This window comes from Macrotis lagotis, chromosome 1 (genome assembly GCF_037893015.1).
Source record: "Macrotis lagotis isolate mMagLag1 chromosome 1, bilby.v1.9.chrom.fasta, whole genome shotgun sequence".
Classification (NCBI taxonomy): Eukaryota; Metazoa; Chordata; class Mammalia; order Peramelemorphia; family Peramelidae; genus Macrotis; species Macrotis lagotis.
In genome coordinates this window covers 707,773,959-707,798,360 of record NC_133658.1, presented here as the reverse complement: position 1 = coordinate 707,798,360, position 24,402 = coordinate 707,773,959, and the positions used below count along the sequence as shown (strand labels likewise).

Below are 24,402 nucleotides of genomic sequence, written 5' to 3'. Positions count from 1 at the left end.
AGAGAATAAACAGAAATTAAAAGAAAAAATAAACTAGAATCCAACTGGTAAAAGGAAAAAACTAATCAAAAGTTCAAAGTACTGACAAAACAGGAAAGGAAAAAACCCCACAAAATAACTAAATGGAAGAAAACAAACCTAACAATAATTATTTTTAATGTAAATGACTTATATAATTCAATAAAATTAAAATATTTATGAAAGACCTTAAGAATTAAAATTAGATATAAAACCAAAGTTAATTAAGCATCAGATGATTTTGCATTCATGTTATCAAAGGAAAAAATTAAAATTCAGTTAGCTGAAAGATTAAACTGGGAATCTACATTAAATTTAAAAGTGTCACCAAAAAGTAGTATCAATACCAAACATATTTGCACCAAGCACCATAGCCCATGCTGTGGAAAGTTAACTGAGTGACAAAAATAGAGATATCATCACAAAAATTGTAGTAATCTTTAATACTCCTTTCTCCAAACTTGAAAAATCTAACACACAAAAAAGTAAAATATAAGGCTTAAAAAAATAAGAATTTAGAATTGAAAAACTTATGCTGTTTTCTAAAAAGAAATAAAGAATATAAGTATTTTTCAAGAATAAAATAGAAACTGCTACAGGATAACAAAATTGCAAATAATATAAAAACCATGAATACTAAATAAGATAATTTAAGACTACAATACTCTGAAAATAGGAATTAACACAAAAACACAAACCTAAAGAGACTTAATGATATCATAAATAATGAGTGGAAAAAGAACAAATCATAGAATTAATAGCATAAAAAATGAATAAAACAAATTTCCTGGGATATAGCTAAAGCATCTTCAGAATAATAATTATTTTTCTGAAGACACATTAACAAACCAGAAAGGAGAAGCATTAAGGGCCTACAATGTGTAAGTAAATGCTTTAAAAATATATCATTTGAAAAAGAAAATAAACTGATGTGCAATAGGGGGAAAAAAAGCAAAAGTAGGAAATCAAGTAACCACAAAAAAGAATCTTGAAAATTAGATTAATTTAGAAAAATGGGGGGGGGGAATAAATTTATCAATAAGCACTTATTAACTTCTTAGTATTTGCCAAGTACCATGAAATGGATACAAAGGGAAAAAAAACTAAAAAAAAAAACAGTTCCTGCTCAATGGAACTTAATTCCAATGAAGGAAGACAGCAAATGTATAAATAGGCACATAAAAAAATAGATGAAAACAACCACAGAGAGAAAGGAACTAGCTGGAAAGGCCTTCTTCAAATGGTGGAATTCAAGTTCAGTCTTGACGGAAGCCAGAAATTTTAAGAAAAGGAGGCAAGGAAAGAAAGCAGAAAGCATTACAGGAATAGAAACACCTATGTGGATAGGAGATGGAACATTAGATATAAAGAATAACACTATAGCTAGAAAACAGAATGTATTGAAGGGAGAAAAGTATGAGATTCGAAAGATGTGGGGTCAGGTTGTGAATGCCAAAGAACATAATTTACAAAGAACATAATTTAAATGCCAAAGAACATAATTTACATTTGATCCTAGAGGAAATGATAGTATGCTCTAAGTTTAATGAGTAGGCAGATGCCCTAGTTAGGTCTGTTCTTTAAGGAACTACTTTACAAGCTAGGGGAAGGATGGCATATTGTGGGGAGTGACTTCAGGAATTAAGACTAATGAGAAGTCAATTGCTAATAGACCAGATGAGAGATGAAGAGGGTCTGACATAGGGTGATGGTTTTAGAAGTGGAGAAAGGCCTAAGTATATGAAAGATGTAATAGAAGAAAAAATTCAGCCAAGGTAAAGTAGATGAATGAGTCATGACAGCTGAGTAGATAAAGGAATCTGGAATAGGGTATTAGAGGGAACATTGATCTATATACTAAAGTTATGCAATTTAAGAAGGAAGAGTTAGAATGAAGAGGAAGACTTGAGCTGCACTAAATTCCTTAGAAAATGAAAGAAAATTTCCTGTATGGTTTCCAAGACCTAGACTAGGTGACAAAAAGATAAGATGGAGAAAAAGTAAAAGATAACAGAAATGATAAAACTTATGTTAGCTCTATGAAAATAAAATAATTAAAATAGATCTTTAGTTAACTTGATCAAAAAAGAAGAAAAATCAAATTTCCAAAATAAAAAATAATTAAGGTGAAATCTAATCATTTAAGAAATGAAAATAATTATCAGAACCTACTATTCATAATTACTAGTACAAAAATAATTTAAAAGAATTACCTACAAAAATTTAAAGTGTGCAAATTAACAGAGTATGAAAGACCTTTTCCTAGTCTTAAAAAATGAAATCAAATAAATCATAAAGGGAAAAGCCAAAGGGGGAAAAAACTGGTCTGGGCAGATTTACAGGTAAATTTCTATCAAATATTTAAAGAGCAATTATTGCCATATAAATTCTCAAAATTATTTTCTTAAAACTACCAAACTCCTGTTACAAGTCAAATTTTATGATCAATATATCTAATCCATAAAGAGTTAAAGCAAAGGAAGAGAAATACAGACCATATCATTGTTCAATGAAAAATTTAAAATAAAATATCTGCAAAAGTACTATAGCAATTAAATGTTTTATTATGTACACACATGTGCATACATATATAGAATGTGTTTATGTGTATAAATATCTACATGCATATATCTCAGTGTTCCATTTAATGTGATGTAAGAGTAACACTGATCCTAACTGAAACTAAATAATCTTTAACCTAAATAGGCTTACTGTTTACAAGTACAACTTAACTGTCTTGTTAATAAAATTGTTAGTCATTGTTGAATAAACAACAACATAGCTACCTTGTTTTTGCTGCTTAACCACTGATGGTTAACAATTTTGTTAAGGTGGTCCTGTAGCAGCAAATTCATTATCTATTTCTCTGGTTCATCTGGCATCAAGTCCACTTTCAATGTTTACTCTCTCAAGGCTGAGTAAAAAGAAAAAGGTGTAAATATTTTCATGAGGCTCTGTAAAATAATCTAAATGTGCACACAAAGGCCTATTACCATTTATGAGGAGACTCATCGTGTGTGTGTGTGTGTGTGTGTGTGTGTGTGTGTGTGTGTGTGTGTATGTGTGTGTGTCCACCATTAATCCAATGTGGTCATTATAGTCTTCACACTCTCCATCATAGGCACCACACCTCAGTCTTTCACACAGCTCCTTTATCATTTCTGTTACAGTCTCTGCCAGCTCAAAGTCCATCATGAGGACCTGACTGTTGTACAGCCATTAGTTTTTTTTTCAGTTTTTGCAAGGCAACAGGGTTAAGTGATTTGCCCAAGATCATACAGCTAGGTAATTATTAAATGCCTGAGATCAAATCTGAACTCAGGTCTTCTAACTCCAGGACTGGTGCTCTATATACTGTGCCACCTAGCTGTCCCCAGCCATTAGTTTTCAAAGAGGATTATAAGTACAAAATTCTGCCAATGTGCTTTTGAAGATTTCAATGTACCCATGCCCTATTCTTTTCTTGTGTTTGTTTACAACTTTTTCAGTTATTTTTTGTGAAGCCAAGTACACAAAAGCCACCCCTGTACACTTCCCCTAGAGGTCTACTGGCAACATAATCCATTTGGAATTATTTCAACCCTGAAAAAAAAGAAAAAGAACAACTTTTTTCCTTACTATGGTCAAATTAGAAGACTCTAAGGTAACAAAGGATTAACTGGCAATGTCAGGATCAGAATATTTCAACACCAAAGTCATTTCAATTTTGTTTAAATACTTCAACATAACTCTGTTCCATAGTTTCTCTCTATTTTTCAGTGCTAAGTTGACTTCATCTTTTAAGTTCAACAAATGTTTTTTCCATTTGATCTGCCACCTCTTTTACAGATAAAAACAAAGCCTAATGCTCCATTATGAATTCTGCATTATGAGAAAATTGGATTTCTTTCACTGAGCAGGACCTGAGGACCAGAGCAAAGCCCCAGACCTTCATCATGAAGCCTTATCTGCTTTTGGTGCTCAGCATTATCTTATCTATTCAGTAATGGAGATTTGATAATTAACTTTGTCATGGGTATGAAGAATTGAGCTATTAAGTAACACTGTGTAACATAAGTAATGGAGATACTGTGTAAAAAGAGAACTTTTAATGCTCTATCTATAGTTTACTCAGTCAAAATATTTTTAAATAAACTAAATTCAGCATGTTTCTGAAGTCTTTAAACCTTTTAAGTAAATTATATGATCCTGAAGATATGGTCTGCTGTAGAAAAGCATTTGCAAAAGCCTACCTCTGACTCCTGTTTTCACCATTGATGATGTACATATTTGTTTTGTTCCATCATTTTTTTTAGTCACATCTGACTCTTCATGGCCCCATTTGGGATTTTCTTGGCAAAAAAAAAAAACTGGAATAGTTTTGCTATTTTCTTCTCCAATTTATTTTGCAGTAGAGGAATTGAGGCAAACAGGGTTAAGTAATTTGACAAGGATCACATAGCTGGTGTCTAAAGTCAGATATGAATTCATGGAGATGAGCCTTCCTGACTCCAATCTCAGCACTGTGCCCTCTGGCTGCCTCATTGTTATTTGTAGGTAATTCCCTTAGAGAATCCATTTAGATTTATCATATGAATTTGAATCTTCCTGTTCATCTTTTTCAAAGGCTATCCCATAGAACTGTAAGATTTGGTAGTTTTTGCCCAGCTGGAAAAATTTCAAGTATATTCCTGGTAACATAAAGGAGACTAAGTATAAAGAAGCTAACACCAATATATATATATAGTGGTTTTTTAGTCATTGAAATCCAATAAGCAAAAGAAAAATACAAAATTATCCTGTGTATCTTGTCCTATGGCTCTCCTCTCTACTTCTACAGTGATTGTGGTAGACTGATAGATGAGGAAAAGAAGAGGGTGAGCTTTTAAGAACACAGACAAACTTTAAAGTTTGGTACTATTACTCTAAATCCATTAAGTTTATTAAATAACTGAAAAAATTGATATTTATCTATACTGACAGTATCATTATAAATGAAATCAGAAGAACGAAAGAAAATGAAGATAAAGGTTAGACCATAGATTCTTCTTGGAAAAAACAAAAAATGAGTATTGTTGGTTTTACCATATGCCCAGCACCAACTTCTTACTTAGCTGCCTCGCCCTCTCATGAGGAGAGCAAACAAAAAGACCACTCTTATGATAATGCAGCTTTTGTGTCAAGTTGTAGTGGAGAAGAAAAATACAAGAAAAATTCCAAAATAGTCATATCAAATCAATTCAGGTTCAAAAAATAGTATTACTGATTTTTTAAAAATCTAATTTTTATATTTTAATCAAATTCAATATGTTCCTATAAAAATTCAAAGTATAGATAGTTTGATGCTAATTTCTTTTAAAGAATTAAAAAATGCTAAAATTTTTGGTTGATACCACATGTAACTGGAATAATTTATGAAAAATTTGCTTACAACAAGTAAAGAGATCTTAATTTTGCATTCAATGTTTCACAATCTGGTAACTTAACACGATTAACACATATTTTAAATGAATTCATTATTAAACGAACATAAAATTTTGTATTTTTCTTCCCAAAACAACACAATGCTCATCTGTTTATTAAGGAACTAATGAGTTAAATAAATAATTCCAATATAGTTAACAGAAACATCTCCTGACTAGAAAATGTTATAACATTTTTTCCCCCAAACAGCATAAAATCATGATTGTAAAGCAATCTCACTAAACAAGGAACCTTAAAAATTCTTCACAATTAACCATACTTTAATAAATACTTGACTTCATTAATTTAAATTGTTTTGGTAAATTTGATGTTATTTCTATACATACCTGATGCAATGACAGGCTCTTTCATTAGTTCTCTAGTGATTGGACATAGGAATTCATCTGGAATTCCAGAAGAAAGGGATTCCACCTTTGTTTTCAACTCTTCTATTTTCCTCAATACTTTACTTCGTAGACCAAGAGACTCTGAAGAAAGATTACAACTCTGTTAAATTCAGCTGATTATTACTGACCTAGAGAGATTTCACTTAAAGTAATCAAAAATCTTTAGATAATACCTTCTCTTTTAGTTGTCTCTCTTATTTAAAAGAGAAAACCTTTTAATGCATTTTAAAAGATATGTTTTTGTTTATTTTTAAGTTAGACATAGAGACTGGCTGCTAGAAGAGTTTATTTTAAGGCTTAGATTTTAAAAGTTGCTAAAATTTTAAGTTGTCCCAAAGAATATACAACTAAAAATGGAATAATCCAATCTGTTTATTCACAAAACTAAACATTTCTCAAATATGATTATCTGGATTTAAAAGTGTTGACACCACTCTGAAAATTCCAAGTACAATACAGCATGGATTATTTTTAAATATCTTACATGATGGTCTATATTGCTTGTTTATCTGTTAAATAACATGATCACAAAGTATAAAAGAAAAGTATGAACAGGACATTCTGTTAACTTTGCTACTTTGGTTTTTAAAAAAAAGTAGGTTTTTTACTGTTGTTAAATAGGAGGGGGGAAAAAGTTAAAAATACTTTCAGCCAGGTTTGTGGAATGTTTTGAAAGGGGAAGGGAGGGAAATGGGGTGAAAATGGAGGATGAGAGTAAATGAAATAATTCCCGTAAAACATAAGATCCTAAACTAAATCAAACCTAGAAAATAATGAAAACACACTGGTAAACTGTTATGTTGCCTATAGAGCTCCCAATACCTTAGGATATTTAAAATAAAGCACCAGAAAAAAATAAAGGATTTCTTCATGGGTCATCATATTACTTGAAACTACTTCTATCACTTTATGATTCAATAAAATTTCTTAGAATATCTGACATTAGTCTCAAGAGGAAAATTATCCTATACAAAAGTATCTAAGTCTGAACTATTCTTTCCTTCTTTAGTTTTAAAAAGGCACACTAAAATTCAAGGTTAAATATAAAAATGAGACACCATAATCATATACTACAACTTTCAACAAGTACTTTTTAAGCATTTACTATATGATAGGTACTAGATCAATGCTAGAGACACAAAAACATTACATTTATTGGCGGAAGACAAGATGCAAATAACTGTGTACATACAAGATATATATATAGTGTAAATGGAAGATAATTTCAGAATCAAAAGACTTGTACAGGAGAAGGAATTTTGAAGAAAAGATGAGAGAAAATACAATTTTAATTGAAAATATTTTATAGTAATATAAAAAGAAAACAAGATATCCTTGTAATAGAAAAAAGAGTAGGATTTTAGTCAAGTCTCAAAGAAATATAGGGAAGTTAAGAAGGTAACCAGCCTTAGAAACAAGCTGTGTTCCAAAATTTAACTTGTAAGTCTGTCGTATGAAAAAAAATTTTTCCCCCTATAGAAATGATAAACCAGAGTGTTTAAATTTCTAGGATGGCCCCTAAAACTCCAGAGCTATATTGTAGCTTAATTACTAATGAATACTATCAGCCTGAATTCTAAGTCTTAGCTATAGGGGACATATGCTACAAGAGAGAGGAGTAAAAATCTGAAAGTTTTCCTCTGATTCTTGGAAGCAGGAGCAGCCCATTACAAAAAAATGTTGAAGAAAGTCAATTCTATCTCCAGTGCACTCTTGTACCCTATAGCCCATGCTGTCCAAAGCCCACAATTCTAGCATTTCATCTAGCCCTGTCCTTGCCAGAGTGGAGATTTTCCTAGATTTGACCAGGCAGAATCCCATGGATGACTATAGTCATAGGAGCAGTGAGCCAATAACAGTAGTTTTGCACAGATCAGGTTCCATCACAGACTGTGTTCCATTCTTACCTTATTTAGAATCTCAAGTTTCTCTCAAAAGTTAGCTAGTGTCTCTTATGAAAGTATGTTTTTGCAATTTCCCCAGGTGCTACCATTACTTATATTTCTCCTCACCAAAATAGTTCTATATTTACTTTGTACATATTTTCTCAGGCACAATTTCCCCCAAGACAACATTAGGGTTCTGGAGGGTAAAGACTGCCATTTTTATTTTGTAATTCCACAATCCTCATAGTGACTGGCCCAGAGTAGATAATTAATAAATGCTTGCTAACTGAATAACTGACAGGTATCATGCAAGTGTAAGAGCTAGAACATATATGTTCCAGTATTTAATTATTTCTAGCCTCGTCAGTCAATGTGGAGGTGGAATGAAATCGAATCTAGAGAGGACTTAGAGTAAGGGCAAGCTCGAGCTGAGGAAAAGAGCTGAGCAAGTGATAATAGGGGAAGAAAGAGGTATAGTTAATGAGTCAGGTAGGAAATCAGAGAAGCTAAAGGAATTAGCAATGATAGAGTCAGACTAGGGTAAAAAGCAACCACTGTAATCTCTTTGTAAAGTTACTCAACTGATCAAACCGTTACCTTCAGATAAGATCTCAGAATATACCGTCCATTAAATAAAATGAAAAGTCTATCTACTTTTTTTTTAGGTTTTTGTAAGGCAAATGGGGTTAAGTGGCTTTCCCAAGGCCACACAACTTGGTAATTATTAAGTGTCTGAGGCCGGATTTGAACCCAGGTACTCCTGACTTTATCCACTGCACCACCTAGCCACCCCTAGTCTATCTACTTTCAAGACAAGGTTGCAGAAAAACAAATAATTAAAACAAAGCTGCAATTGGACTAGGAGGAATCTTCTCTAAGAGTAACATTATAAATCATCTTGTTTTGAAGTTGAATGCAAAAAAAAATCTTGCTCTGAAAATAGTTTTTTCTCTGTAAGCTCAGAGAAGTAAAAGCAGAGGACACAGGAAGCTCATTATTAAAACCAGAATTTTTCCAATTACAAATAAAAGTAAACACTTGATTCATGTATAAAGAATCAATACAGAAAGTATTAATGTATCCCAGACTATGTTAGAGGTTGGGGAAACAAAGAAACAATCTCTGTTCCCATGAAACCAAGATGTGCATACTTTGCATAAATATATTAGAAAGAAATATGAGGTTATTATGGAAGGGAAGATACTGGCACCTGGTACAGGAAGATGAGGAAAGACTTCATGTAGAAAGTGATCTTTGAGTTGATCTTTGAAGGAAATTAAAAACTGTTAAAAGCAATATGATGAGGATGTGCGTTCCAACCCTGAGGTACACCCTGTACAAATGCTTGGAGAAAGGATAAGAAAGGAAAGAATGAAGCAGTGTATGATTTACTGCAATTTTATGCCTATAGCAAGTAGTACCCAAACTTGTTAAATAGTCAATTCTCAAAATGGATACTATCTCTCAAATGTCAGGAAGATGAGCAGTTTTGATCTTTACCCTCACCTATGCTTACTTGCTAAAGGGAAATTTATGTTTGTATCAATTTCTTGAAAAAACTATAAAGTGGTCTTAATGTCTTCCCAAAGTTGATTCAAATACTCCTTTCAACCTACCCCAAAGAATCTCTCCAGAATTCTATTTCTCTGATAAAGATAATACTTTCTCTTATTTAATGTAGTAGTAGAAAATGAATTATGAAAGTAAGAATTTTATACAACATGACAAAAGATGATACTAAAAAATTATAAATGGTCTATTACTGCCCTGTTTAATTGACTTTTATGCTATTTAGAATGCTTTATATGATTCAACATAAATTTAAATTAGATTTTTTTAAATACTAAAAATATGTTAAGGACATGACTCAATAGGAAATCTATTTTATGTCATTTCAATTAAAGGTATCTCTTTCAGATATGTAAACTTCCATAAGCATGAAAAGTATATGCAATAATTATTTTGAATTACAAATAGGAGGGGCAGCTAGGTGGCGCAGTGAATAGAGCACAGGCCCTGGAGTCAGGAGTACCTGAGTTCAAATCCGACCTCAGACACTTAATAATTACCTAGCTGTGTGGCCTTGGGCAAGCCACTTAACCCCATTGCCTTGCAACCCCCCCCCCCCAAAAAAAATTAAGTACAAATAATACATATGTAAACTCTGCATGAATATTTTTCATTACATGCCAAAATGTAGAGTAATCCCATATCTAATTAAGCAGGAATGTCGAATCCTAGGTAGTACCTAGCCATTTGCTCTGAAGCAGTGCCTTTCCTCTGGCAAGAAAAGTACTAGCCCCGAAAGAAACCGATGCCTTCTTTTCCAAGAGGAGTATGAGTTGGCAGCAGCTCCTTAATAAAGAACTTAGAAAATTCCTTTAACCAAAAAAAAGGAACTAAAAAAGAAAATTCTCTTTAAGTAACATCTAGGCTGTTCAACTCATTTAAAAACACTCTATTTTAAGTGTCAAGCACAACACATGCTATACAGTCCAGTGCATTCTACTTTGGTATACAATTAATAAGCTTTCCTCATATGAAGAGTATTAAATGAAATTCAAATATAGTCACATTGATGCAGAGGCTGTTTTATTTGTTCTGCCACAAAAGAAAAATGTAAAATAGTTCTGCATCTGAGGATTATAAAGTGAAATCTCATTAGCATATTCCTCATTATCACATTTTGCTGTACAGCACATTTTTTCATTGCTTAGACACAATCTTAGACCCCATTAGTACATTTTCCTGCAGTGTCTTATTTAGTTTTCTGAAAACTCAAGCACTAATAGAATTTCATTACAGTTTAAAATGGCACCTGTGGAAGATTAAAGTTTAGACATTTTTGAACTTTTCAAGATTTCCAAACTATTGTAGGAAAATAAAATTCTTATTCTACATTAATAATTTACTGAATTAAATCTGTTGAGCATGCTACATTCAAGAGTCTTGACAGTAAATGAACAGTTTTCAGACATAATATCATCCACTGCAATTTTTTTCAATGAGACAGCAAAGTCAAGTGTTAATTAAATACTGTTCAATTTTTTTTTGCGTATACCTGATAACAAAACTCAGTTTACTACACTTTTAAATTATTAATTATTGTGTCAGATCAGAAACTCTATCTTTTTTCCTGACACTGATGCCCTCAAAATTCTTTTTAAAAAAACTTACTTTATCTGTTAAATGGAATGCATATCAAATTTTTTTAATTTATTTTTTTATTCTCATTTTGTACAGATGTTTTTTTTTACATTAATAAAATATTCTTGTTTACAAGTAAACAAAATACCCCTCCTCCTCCCCCATGAATATACATAGACTTGTTTGGGCAAAAAAAGTAAAGGGGAGAGGAAAAAAATTAAAATAAAAAAATAATAATAGTAATAACTGTAGGTATGGCCAGGTGGCACAATGGACGAAGCAACAGCCCTGGAGCCACGAGCACCCGAGTCCATATCCAGCCTCGTAAACCCAACAATCACCCAGCCGTGTGACATGCAAGCCACCCGATCCCCACTGCCCTGCAAAAACCAAAAAAAAAAAAAAAAGAAAGAAAAAAAAGACCCAAAATAAAATAAAATAGTAATAATCGCAGGGGTGGCTGCGTGGCAGACAGAGCATTGGCCCTTGAGCCAGGAGCACCTGGGTCCAAATCCGGCCCCAGACACCCAAAGATCACCCTGCTATGTGGCCCCAGGCAGGCCACCCAGCCCCACTTGCCCTGCACCCTCCCCAAATAATAATAACAAAAAATGTGTTTCAGTCTTTGTTCCAACACCATCAACTCTGTCATGAGTGGATCACATTCTTTATGATAAGTCCATCACAAAAGCTATTTCCATATTTTTCCACCCTTGCCATTGCTGATCGCAACTCCCTCCTTTCTTATTTCTCCACTACCATGTACTATATTTTCTCTCTCCTTTCACTCTGACTCTGCTGTAGGGTTGCTGAGTGGCGCAGCAGACAGATCCCTGGTCCCGGGGCCAAGAAGCCCTGAGCCCCCATACCACCCCTTAGGCTCAGAATCCACCTGGCCCTGTGGTCCTGGGCAGGCCTTCCATTCCCAGACCCTTGCAAGAAGTAAGAAAAAAAATGTGTTATATCTGGCCACTCTTCCCCCCATGGTCCATCCTCTCCTCCTTTATTCACATCCCCACCCCTTCCCCCTGCTCCCCCCCTCCTTCTTACTCCAGATGTCTATACCCCATTGAGTATATTTGCTGTTTCCTCTCCTAGCCATCTCTGATGAGAGCAAAGGTTCCCTCATTCCCCCTTGCCTCCCCCCTTCCATATCATTGCAATAGCTCATTGTAATAAAAAAAAATCTTATGTGAAATATCTTGGACTATTCCCCCTCTCCTTTTTCTTTCTCCCATTCCATTTCCCTTTTTTTTCTATTGACTCCATTTTTACACCATATTTTATCTTCGAATTCAGCTTTCTCCCGTGCTTCAACTATAAAAGCTCTCTCTACCTGCTCTATTAACTGAGAAGGTTCATATGAGTATTATCAGTGTCATTTTTCTATGCAGGAATACATGCAGTTCATCCTCATGGAGTCCCTCATATTTCCCCCCTCTCCTCCAATCTCCATGCTTCACCTGAGTCCTGTATCTGAAGATCAAACCTTCTGTTCAGCTCTGGCCATTCCAAAAGGAACCTTTGAAACTCCCCTGGTTCATTGAAAGTCCATCTTTTTCCCTGGAAGAGGACATTCAGCCTTGCTGAGTAGTTCATTCTTGGCTGCATTCTAAGCTCTCTTGCCTTCCGGTATATTGTATTCCAAGCCCTACGAACTTCCAATGTAGTTGCTGCTAAGTCCTGTGTGAGCCTGACTACAGCTCCATGATATTTGAATTGTGTCCTTCTGGCTGCTTGTAATATTTTCTCTTTGACTTGGGAGTTCTGGAACTTGGCTATAATATTCCTAGGGGTTGGTTTTTTGGGATCTCTTTCTCGGAGGGATCAGTGGATTCTCTCCATTTCTATTTTGCCCTCTGCTGCTAGAATATCAGGGCAATTTTCCTGTAGTAATTCTTTGAAAATGATGTCAAGGCTCTTTTCCTGATCATGACTTTCAGGTATTCCAATAATTTTCAAATTATCTTTCCTAAGTCTGTTTTCCATATCAGTTGTTTTTTCAATAAGATATTTCACATTTTCTTCTAATTTTTCATTTTTTTTGGTTTTTGAAGTATTGATTCCTGATTTCTGTTAAATTCATCAATCTCCCTGAATTCTATTCTTTGTCTGAAGGATTTGTTCTCCTCAGAGAGTTTTCTTATCTCTTTTTCCATCTGGCCAATTTTGCTTTTTAAAGCATTCTTCTCCTCAATAACTTTTTGAACTGTTCTATCCATTTGACCTAAGCTGGTTTTTAGCATGCTATTTTCTTCAGCATTTTTTTTGGATTTCCTTGACTAAGCTGCTGACTTCATTTTCATGTTTTTCCTGCATCTCTCCTTTCTTTTCCCAGTTTTTCTTCCAACTCCCTCATTTTATTTTCAAAGTCTTTTTTGAGCTCTATCATAGCCTGAGCCCAATTTCTGTTTTTCTTGGAGTCTTTAGATGCAGGAGCTTGTGCTTCCTCATCTTCAGACTGAGTATTTTGGTCATTCTTGGGCTCATTTGCAAAATATTTCTCAATAGTCTTCTTTTTGTTTCTCTGCTTGCTCATTTTCCCAGCCTGGGCCTGGTTTGGGGTGTTTCTTGAGCTTTTGGGACACTCCCACAAGGGTCTCAGTGTGTGAGGTTCTGTCCTCCCTCCTGGTCTGTGAATGACCATAAGCGCCCCCCTCTGCCAAGGGGCTGATGTGGGAGGGGGAGCTGCTGTTCTATGGAGGGGCCTAGACTGTGGTCAGGTTCTGAATGTGGTCAGAGCTCCAGAGTCCTGTTCCAGGGGCAGAGGACAGAGCTCTGCAGTCTCTCTTCACTCCCCTCCCTCAGCTCAATGGGCTCATGCCCTGGGGGCTCCTGCATACGGCCCGTTTCTGTTTCCTGGATCAGGGCTGGGCAAAGAAGATGCTGCTTGCTGTGTGCCCTGAGGGCTGGGCTCCATGTGCTCACTCTGGCAGAGGTCGGTCCCCCACTGTTCCCCCACTTTGTGCACGGTGCTCCTTGGGGTACAGCTCAGGAGACTCCCCCGCTGCTGTGAGCTGAGACCCCCAGCACCCTGGGGCTGCCTCTGGGAGGCTGAGGTTCTTTGGCTCTGGTGGGCCACCCCTCTGGTGGGCCGGCTCTCAGACCCCGGGGAGCAGAGCCTTTCTGCTCTTTTCCAGGTTACCTTGAGTAGGAGAACTGCCTCACTGGGTCCCTTTGTGGGTTCTGTCTCTCAAAAGTTTAGTTAGAGTCCTTAACTGATGAATTTTATCAGAGAGCTCCTAAGACTTGATCCCTTCTTGTCACCATCTTGGCTCCGCCCCCAATATCAAATTTTTTATTAGAGATTTTTACTGTTACATTTGTAACTAGCTTTTTAAAATCAGAAATTACTTTTTCTTTCAAAATAATTTTATTTCACATAGTAACATTAATAGTTTATTACAGTATAGTAAAACTCTTAATAATTCAGGACCAACATAATTAAAATCCTCAACTAACTAGAATATATCCTCTATTTTTAGGAGGGAGAGGCAAATGATAATCAAAGACATATACGAGTTCAAAAATCAAATTCCAGGGTACATCCTGGAAGCCTATCCAAATCACTAATACTTTGAACATTAAAATATCCTAAAGTTAGAAGAACCTTAGTAACCATACAGTTCAATCCTAACCTAAAACTTTAATCCCTTTCTACATCATCCCAAAGCATAGCTATTTGCTTAAAAAATACTTATATAGTGAAAGGGACTCATTCCGTTCTGAACTGAAGTGATCCAAAATTTGCCTCATTGTGACTTTTACCTGAGGACAACAGAATGAGCTTAATATCTCTTCCACATATCTAAATTATAAGAATAATGAATTGCAAGATTCTTAATAATCAAATATTTAATTACATTCATAATTTTCTAATTAATGAGGCAAGAAAGTATACTTGTACATTCTAGAAAGATTTTCAAAAACAGAAGTTTTTTGATTAACCAGAGCTCCCACCAGGAATTCTGATTGATCAAAGTTCTATTCTATATGTATTCAGTAGGAAATTGAACTGTACTTGGTTAAAACATCAAATATGAACTTTAGGTAAATCAGGCAAAGTTCACAGTTTTAATTTTTCTTGGACCAATAGTTATACTTCCAAGATCATAAAAGCCAATTGTCTTCTAGATATGTGCTATTATCACTAGTCTCCATTAGTGGAAAAACAATTCAAAACATATGTACTACAGATGGTGGGTGCTTATAAGGTGCATCATAGTGAAGTTAAGGCTAACAATTCCTAAGCAGTTAGGATTTTTCCAGTGTGGCTGGGTCAAGCTGAGCCAAGCCAAGCCAAGACTAACATAGGCAAGCCAAGACTAGCCTAGCCTAGGGACAGGAAAGGAGTTCTTGCTACGGTGAGTCTATTTCAAAATAAACATAAAGACTCATTAAATTATTTTTTCCATTGACATGCCAATTGCACTGCTTTGGTGTTGTACCATAATTAGGCTTAAATATTATCTTATTTGTAATTTTAGTCAGTTATTAAGGATATTATAAATTTCAATATTTAAGTTTTTTGTTTTAAATACATTATAACAGTACATTATTTTAAATTCATTATATAACAGTAGTATATATGATAGCATTTCCTAGAGAAAAACACTATGATAAAATAATACAACTTTCCAGAAAGTACTAATAATCTTTCATTATGTAAAACTGTCTCTTTTATTAAGCTTACCAATTTTTAAGTCATTAGCCAGACTTTCTTTTGTAAGATTCAACAGTTCTCTGCCATCAATATTATTCATCTTGAAAATACTAACAAGGTCATTTAAACCTTGTGCACAAAGCCACACTGAAACTTCTTCTTCTGACCAATCTTCAATAAATTGCTTTGGTTCATCTTCTGGACTACCTGCTTGAAAAATCATGAGGAAGAAGATAAATAAAAACCATTTCCTTAAAAATTTTTTATTTACTTTGAAAAGTTATTTAGAATTCCCTAATTTTTCATTCTTTCAGAAGATTCAAAATAAAATACTTTCCCTTTTCTTTTTCAATGGATATGTGTTTTCTTTTTCTATTTTAAAAATGAACAAAAATATTCCACATTTGCCTTGTTTAGGTATCAATACCTTACATCTGACAAAAAAAAAGTTGTAGAATGGCCAAAATGAAGTCAAGAAAATATTTTATTTCTATTCTCTCAGTAAACTGTTTATTCTTTTATCATCTTTTTTTTTAAGGTTTTTTCAAGGCAAATGGGATTAAATGACTTGCCCAAGGCCACACAGCTAGGTAATTATTAAGTGTCTGAGACTGTATTTGAACTCAGATCTTCCTGACTCCAAGGCTGGTGCTCTATCCACTGAGCCACCTAGCTGCCCCTTGTTTATTCTTTTTTTAAAAATTGTTTTATTTATTTATTTGTTTGTTTGTTTGTTTGTTTATTTTTTGTAGGTTTTTTGCAAGGCAAATGGGGTTAAGTGGCTTGCCCAAGGCCACAGAGCTAGGCAATTATCAAGTGTCTAAGGCTGGATTTGAATTCAGGTCCTCCTGAGTCCAGGGTCGCTGCTCTATCCACTGTGCCACCTAGCTGCCCCTTGTTTATTCTTTTTTAAAAATTCATTCATTCATTCATTTATTTATTTTAGTTTTTGCAAGGCAATGGGGTTAAGTGGCTTGCCCAATGCCACACGGCTAGGTAATTATTAAGTGTCTGAGGCTGGCTTTGAACTCAGGTACTCCTGACTTCAAGGCCAGTGCTGTATCCACTGCATCACCTAGCCGCCCCGCGCCACCTAGCCACCCCTAAACTGTTTATTCTTAAATAGAATTCTATAAAAATTACAAAAACAGAAATTGTGAGAGTATATTTAGCAAAAACACACAACAACTGGACACTAAAAGCACCTTCCTACAGTTTTAATGTACTTTAGTTATTAACCCTGACCTCTCTGAAAGGATTTTAAATATTATAATAAATCTATGTTTCACGCTTTATGTTAAGGAAAGGAATTTGAACAAGCAATCTTGTCACAGGATTTACTGTATTTCCAAACTAAATGCTAAAAGGTTTGTGTTAGGTTACAAGTAATATTCCTACTAACCTTGACAATGTGCTTTCAGCTCAAATTGCCAGATGTTCACTGTTTTGTCCATTGATCCAGTGGCAAGTAAGAGAATATTGGGTGCAAAGGCACAGGTTGTAACATACCTAGAAAAGAAAAAGAACTATGGAATTTAATATTATATGTTTTCTAAATAAGTAGCTTTCTTGAATAATATTTATAAAATGTGATGTTAAGGTCACACCTGGTATGCTGAGTCAAAGTGTGAAGAATGCTCCCAGTATTCTGAAAAATGGAAAAAAAAAGTCTTTTGTTTATATAATAAGAAGAAATTTCCTGTATTTTTTCCTAAATTTTAAGTTTACTACACATCAGTACGTCTGTGTCTCTACATGGAATTTATCATTTATGGTATTCATAATAACTAAGAAAAACAATGGAGAACAAATGACATAACAGACCACAATAATAAAATTTACCAGTTGTCTGTATATTTTTTCCAAAATCAACATTTAACAGTAGGTGGCAAAATGGATAGATCACTGAGCCAGGAGTCAGGAAGCCCTGAGTTCATATTTGGCCTCTTGATGTTTAATAGCTTACTTGATACTAAATGGTTCAAAACATAAGAGCTATGTGACACTGGACAAGTGACTTAACCTCTCTTTGTCTCAGTGTCTTCATCTGTAAAATGGAGATAATAATATCATCCACCACTCTGGGTTGTTGTGAGGATCAAAGGAGACAATAATTGTAAAGTACTTAGTACTTAAAGAACTGCATTGTTACACAGTAAGCAATATAACAATGTTAGCTAATGTCGTCGTCGTCGTCGTCGTCGTCGTCATCATCATCATCATCATCATCATCATCATCATCATCATCATCATCATTTCTGTTTATTGACCACTAGGTCAATTTTGATTTTATGGCTCCTTGTTTCCTTGATTTCAGTAACTTGTATCTTTATTTCCTATGCCAACACAGCAATGTCAACATGAATTTAAGGCTATCAACTAATGTTATCACACAGACCAGATCTAAACTCATTTCTCCTTTGATCCCAAGTATAGTACTTCTTTAATGCCACATTAATTAAAAACAAAGGTATTTAGGAGAAAATGAAACAAGGACAGGCAACTGAAAAGTCATGTAAGAAGGTAAATTTCATAACTAGAAAAGGTTGGTAATGAAAGTTAGGGACAAAAAAAAACGATGGCAATGGTGGTACATGCTGGACCAGAGCCAAGAGGAATATTAAAGGATAGACTCACTATAACAGATGAGATAGTAATGAAGAATGGCACTACCACCTTCCTGTTTTGATTCTATTTTATTTTTAACTAAAGAGAAGGACTTTCAGACTAGGAAAAAGAATAAAACTATGAAGAAACTGAAACCCATGACAAGTGAAGAAATGGCAAGAATGGACAGTTGGTTGATTGGTTGGTTCTTATCCTTTGTTATGGAAGAAGATCAGAGTGAATCACTATTTTTGAGACAAATTACAGTGTGTCTGAATGTGGTTTATCAGACCAATATGAGTTCAGAATGTTCTACCACAGGTTGGGCACAAATAGTCCATGTGAGCACCTGGGGTGGGCACCCTAAACTTATGGATGTCATGCTTTCTTTGAGACAATTCTATCCTCCTCATAGAGCGAAGCACCCTCACTGATGAGGGCACACCATGCTGGACAGTCCTATGCCAGTCTTTCCCATGCTATCCAATCAATTCTAAAGTTCTTCAATGAGACCTGCAGGGTGGCCCAGTAACACCTCTTCTGATCCTCTTGTGAGTATTTGCTCTGTGCAAGTTCTATATAAAATAGTTTTTTGGTAAGCATATGTCTGGCATTCTAACATTGTGACAAGCCCATCATACTTGCACTCTATTGGAATGTTAGACAGGTTAGCTCAAGAGGACCTCAGTGTCTAGCATCTTCTGACCGCTGATCTTCAGACTCTTCCTAAGACAATTTAAATGGAAGTGATTCAGTTTCTTGACATAGTGCTGGAAGACTGTCCAGGTTTCTCAGAATATAACATTGAAGTTAGCACAACAGCTCTGTAGACCTTCATTTGGTAGTCAGTCTAACATCTCTTCTCTCCCACACTTTGTTTTTGAAATCTCCCAAATACTGAGCTAGCATTGGCAATGTGTGTGTGCCAACCTCATTGTCAATGTGTACCTCCATAGAAAGGACACTGCCAAGGTAAGTGAACTTGTCCACAGTATTCAAAAACTTATCCATTTGCTGAAATTGATGGTTCCACATATGGATGTTGTGGTGCTGGCTGATAGGGCACCTGTGTTTTCTTGGTGTTAACGGTTAGACCAAAGTTATCCCAGGAGGCAGAGAATTCATCCATACTTTATTGCATCTCAGCTTCAGGGGCTACATTTGAGTACACAATCATCTACATTCAGAAGATCATGCAACTACACACTAACAGTTTCCTCATCTATGAGTGAGGATAATAATACTCTATCTTCCTTCCTCTGGATTATTGAAAAAAATTTTGTCAGTTAAAATTTATTTAAATTTAAGTTATTATTATTAGAATCTAAGATAAGTGCAAAAATACAGGGTATACAATAGTCCTGAGTGTGGCCTAAAACAGACTAAAATGTAATTAGAAAATATTGAACAAAATAACAAAAATATGATGAAACAGATAATGTTGAGATGAGGTTTTTTTAAGTCAATATGAACCTATAGGAGATGTTACATCTGGTTTAGTGGTTGTCATTTCTATTTCAGTTGACATCACGGGTCTAGAAGATAGGCAATAAGTGCCTGAAAGGTATTTAAGGTAGAAATAGAAATGAGAAAGGATTAGAAAGATATCACTGAGGCAGAATCAACAGAATTTAGCAAGTGACTGGATACAAAAAATGAGAAAGAGGGAAGAGTCAAGCATGTCTCTAAGGTTTTAAGCAGAATTAGTGAAATATGGTGACATCAAATGGAAGGTTTATGAGAGAGGAAATACTGGTGGCCAGATGAAGATATTCAGTAACAGAAATGCCCTGAGGTGTGTCTAAGAGACAACTAAAAAATGTGTAATTGAAGCTATAGACGTGAATGAGTTTCAGAATATCAAAGAAGAAAATAAATGTAAGAAAACAAGACAAGAAAAATTCCAAGAGGTATGCCCACATATAAGAGACTGGGTAAGTAATCAATAAAGAGAACAGAGAAAGTGTGGCTATAAAAGTAAGTCAAAAACCATGAAAATGCAATATTATTAAAATCAAGGATGAACAGAATGTCATCAAGGGCAGCATTATTAACACTGAAGAAAGATTAAGGAAATGGTATCTGAAAAAAAGGCCATTAGACTTTCTATTTAATATTTACATTAATAGCTTTGGTTATAAGTTTCAATACAGTGTAAGTGAAAGAAAACAGATTTAAAACAGTGATTAGCAGTAAAGATTGGTAGAGAGAAAATTGAATTGCTTGAGGGAGAAATTCAGATCAAAGGAAGTTGGGGTTTGGGGTTTTTTTTTGGTTGTTTAAATAACCTTGGGTGATCTGAACATTGTCAATCTACAAGTGAGGAAAAAGTAGTAGAAAGCACTAGATTAAGAACATATGAGAAAGAGGAATTGTTTTGTGGTCAATAAAAAGACAATAAAAATAGAAAAAGGAAAAAGGTATTTGGAACACTGACAGGAAGAGAGCAATTTAATCACTGTAAATCTAAGTGATGCAGTGGATAGAGCAACAACCCTGGAGTCATCAGGAGCCTCTGAGTTCAAATCCAGTCTCAGACAGTTGACACTCGCTGTGTGATCCTGTACAAGTGAACCCCAATTGCCTTTCCCCTTCCCCAAAAAACAATCTGAAGGAAAAGAGAACAGAAGAGTTTAAAAAGTAAAAGAGAGATATAAAGGGGGTGGTACCTCCATAAAGCTCTAAGACCCTTTTAGTACTTTTCCATTCTAATTCAAACCAGACTATACACCTAAGATCAGCCTGTTTAAAGATTGATTTTTTTGTGACCAAAGATAATTTAAAGTTGATTGAAGTCCTTTATTCCTTGGAGAAAAAGGAATTTGAACATTTGAAAGCCAAGAACTCTATCTTATTCCTTTCTGTGCTATACAGCAGCTTACATATAACAATAAATATTTCCTGAATGAAAGAATGAATCTCATTGTATAAAAAATTTTAATAATTATGGGTAAAAAATGTAGAGCTGAATGGGCAGCTCTACATGACAGATAAAGCACTCAACTTAAGTGTCAAGAAATCCAAATTCCAATCCCACTTGCTTGATGATGACCCTGAACAAGTTACTTAAAAATAACAGATTTGAATTTGACAGCATTTCAGATACCTTTCTGCTCTAAATCTATGACCCTATATTCTCTCCATTGATTTTCCTAAATCATTATTTCATGAAATCACTTCTCTTAAAAGGCTTACTGAATTAAACCAGCATTTAGAATCCTTCTATATACTAATCTTATCTTTCCAATCCAATCTTGGCTCTTGTCATTAGATAATAGAGAATGGAGGTTCAGTTATACTGGATTCCTTATCCATGAGTTTCAGTTGTTCATGTGATTCTAATTCCCAAAGAAAATTAAGATTTGGCATAGTTAAATTATTCTTACTATGTCTGAGCATTAACTTTATAATTCAATAATCACATGTAGCAAAGTATATTAATAGAGATAATTTCACACTGCTGTATGAAACAAAGTGATTTCTATTATTTGAAGGTACATGATCTATCACTATCTATGGCTTATTTATATCTGAATATTAGAAAATGTTTTAAGTTACTTCTTGAATGTAGCTCCTTGAATCTACATTTCCCTTTGGTGTTTTGAAGTCTTTATCAAAGAGTTAGAGCTAGAAAAGATCTATTCCACCTATCTCCCATTTTACAGATGAACAATCTGAGGGCTTGAAAGATAAAGTGATTTCCCAAGGTTACATTAAGAAGAAAAAACTGGGATATCACCCCAGGTCTTCTGAATTGTATAATCCAATTTTCTTTTTACTACATCAGAATGGTTTGCCTAACTGAAAAAATCATATGTTAAAATATTTAAGAGAACAACCCCAAACAATTATACTGCATGTAAAGATAAGGGAAAATGTGCCAGTATTGGAGTCAGGAAGACCTGAGTTCAAATCTGATATCAGTTCACTTATTAGCTATAAGATCCTGGGCAAGTCACTTAACCCTGTTTATCTCAGTTCCTCATCTATAAAAAAAGAAAGGGAGAAGGAAACAGAGAACCACAATATCTTTGCCAAGAAAACCCCAAATGGGGTCATGGAGAGTTGAACATGACGGAAACAATTCAACAATGAAAATAAGAGGTTCTCAAAGGCTATGCTAGTGGAATGTAAACTGTCAGGTTGTGCCACACTAAAAAAGGCTTTGAGTATAAGTCTAATAATTTACTAATAGATCAAAAGACATATGAACATCTGCTATGTGTCAGGTACTGCAAAAATATGGGAAGACAAAGAGAAAAGTGAAAATACCTCCACCTTGAAGGACCTTAAAATTCACCTAGGGGAAGCAACATGTACAAAAAATTATTATAAATAATTACTCTATTATTATATAGATAAATACAGAATAAATATAAGATAATTTTCAGAATAAGGCACAAGCAGGAAGGATTAGGAAAGGCTTCATACAAAAAGAAAGCAACTAAACTAAACCAGAAAGGAAGCAAGGGAATCTAAGAAGTGAAGGTGAAGAGGGCACGTATCCTGTTATAAAGCCTACCAAAGTTAAAGCTTCAGTTGATTGTGAAATGGTAAAGATGTGATCCACTGATGAATGTTGCTTATAAAAGGCTTCTTGCTCCCTATTAATACCCTCCCTGAAGAGGCCCTCAACTTATGCATTGGTGAATCAAAGATTCTGCATAAATATGATAAACAGGCACAAAGGTAGACAGCAACTGATGTTTTCTTCATCACTTATATCACCTATAGTGACTTCTATACATGTTTCATTCAACATAGCTGCTTTCCTCCCCTTTAGTTCACTTTTTGTGCCATGTCTGGATAAGTACATCTGGGACAGTAATATTAGGTTCCAAGTATGGTGGTGCAACATGCCTATACAAAGAAAATGAGTTGTTTAAATTTTTTTGCAAATCATCTTTACTGTTCTTTAGTTTTTAGTTCTTTCATTTTTTAACTCTGAATTTCCTTTGGATGACTTTACTTACTTCGATATGTTATAAGCATTCTATAGATTGATTTTACCCTCTTCTGTTTCTTTCAGCTTTATACTGCTCATAATCATCAATAAATCTTCCTCATGAGATTTTACAAATGACTTTATATCCTAACTGTTGCATATGGCAACAACATCTTCCTGGGAAATAGGATATTTATTGACTAGGGTGTTTTATGGGGGGTTTTTGGTATTCTTGAGGCAATTAATTTACTAGTGAAACTTAAGGCAACAAATTGGCAATGCTTAAATGTTTATAATTGATCCTATAGATAAGAGAAAAGCTCTAGACTGAGTTTACTGAGTAGGGCTGAAAACTGGTCAGATGTGTGATTTAGGAAAATCATTTGGTAGTTAAACTATATTAGTGAAGTTCAAAGAAGCCTATTAGCAGAAATTTGGCCACTAAGTATTAAACTGCTGTTTTATCGGGTTCACAGCAACTCACAAAGATGGTCTATTAAACATTGGAAACATGAACAAAGAAATATTAAAACTGGTGAAGTCATAAGTCTTGTAAAATTTGAAGCAGCAATTTAATTATTTGAGAACACACACAAATGCAGAAAAAAAGATTGAATAAATTTATCATCTTATTTGTCTGTTACAAAATCCAAATTTAAAGGATAGTGCTCTTTTTTTAACATATATATGTATATATATATTATATATCAATACTAGATGTTGAAATACTTACAGGTTCATATACAATCACAGATTTGTCCACAGATCTTTAAAAAAAGAAAAAAATTGTGTGAATATTTTTATAAATAGGTAAAATTCTAAATTTACCTAAATTGTAATTAAAATATTAACAATTCGACAAGGAAAAGAAAAAATTAAACAAATACATAATTTTCAAATGGAAAAACATCAATATAACACAAAAATATTTAAAATACATTTCTAGTTTTTGAAAAGTAACATCGCAAAAGGAAGAAATACTGTTTATAGTTCAGTAGACCATGTATGACTGTAATGCTGCATTTTGATTTTGTTCCTCTTTTTAAATACAAAATTCTAAATTTAGTCCTAGAGTCACATGAACTATTCTTAAACAATCACTTGCCCTGAAAAGGGCAAAATGTTTTTTAAGAATGAAGTTTTATACTTTAAGATGAAGCACAAATACTCTAATTTGTTTTTTTTTACTTTCAGAAAAGTTTATCAAAATTTATACCATCTCTACTATAGGTTTATAGCATATAAAACAAATTATTTAAAATAAAGACAGTAATCAACATGTCCTGT

At 34.2% G+C, this 24,402-nt stretch overlaps 1 protein-coding gene across 8 annotated transcripts in view; it reads right to left on the bottom strand.

Annotated features, from left to right (window-relative positions):
* Nucleotides 1–24,402, bottom strand: part of WDSUB1 (WD repeat, sterile alpha motif and U-box domain containing 1) — a 63,825-nt gene that overhangs the window by 12,980 nt on the left and 26,443 nt on the right. For 3 of the 8 annotated variants that reach the window (XM_074215920.1, XM_074215918.1, XM_074215917.1), the window contains 6 exons: nucleotides 23,849–23,882; nucleotides 17,171–17,211; nucleotides 16,966–17,072; nucleotides 15,594–15,773; nucleotides 5,808–5,948; nucleotides 4,251–4,349 (listed from right to left, as the gene is read on the bottom strand). In XM_074215920.1, coding sequence (XP_074072021.1) covers nucleotides 4,251–4,349; nucleotides 5,808–5,948; nucleotides 15,594–15,773; nucleotides 16,966–17,072; nucleotides 17,171–17,211; nucleotides 23,849–23,882 — 602 coding nt within the window. Of the gene's footprint in view, nucleotides 1–2,804; nucleotides 2,933–4,250; nucleotides 4,350–5,807; nucleotides 5,949–15,593; nucleotides 15,774–16,965; nucleotides 17,073–17,170; nucleotides 17,212–23,848; nucleotides 23,883–24,402 lie in introns of all 8 variants that reach the window. The other 5 variants (XR_012474288.1, XR_012474289.1, XM_074215919.1 and 2 more) reach the window with 5 other exon arrangements.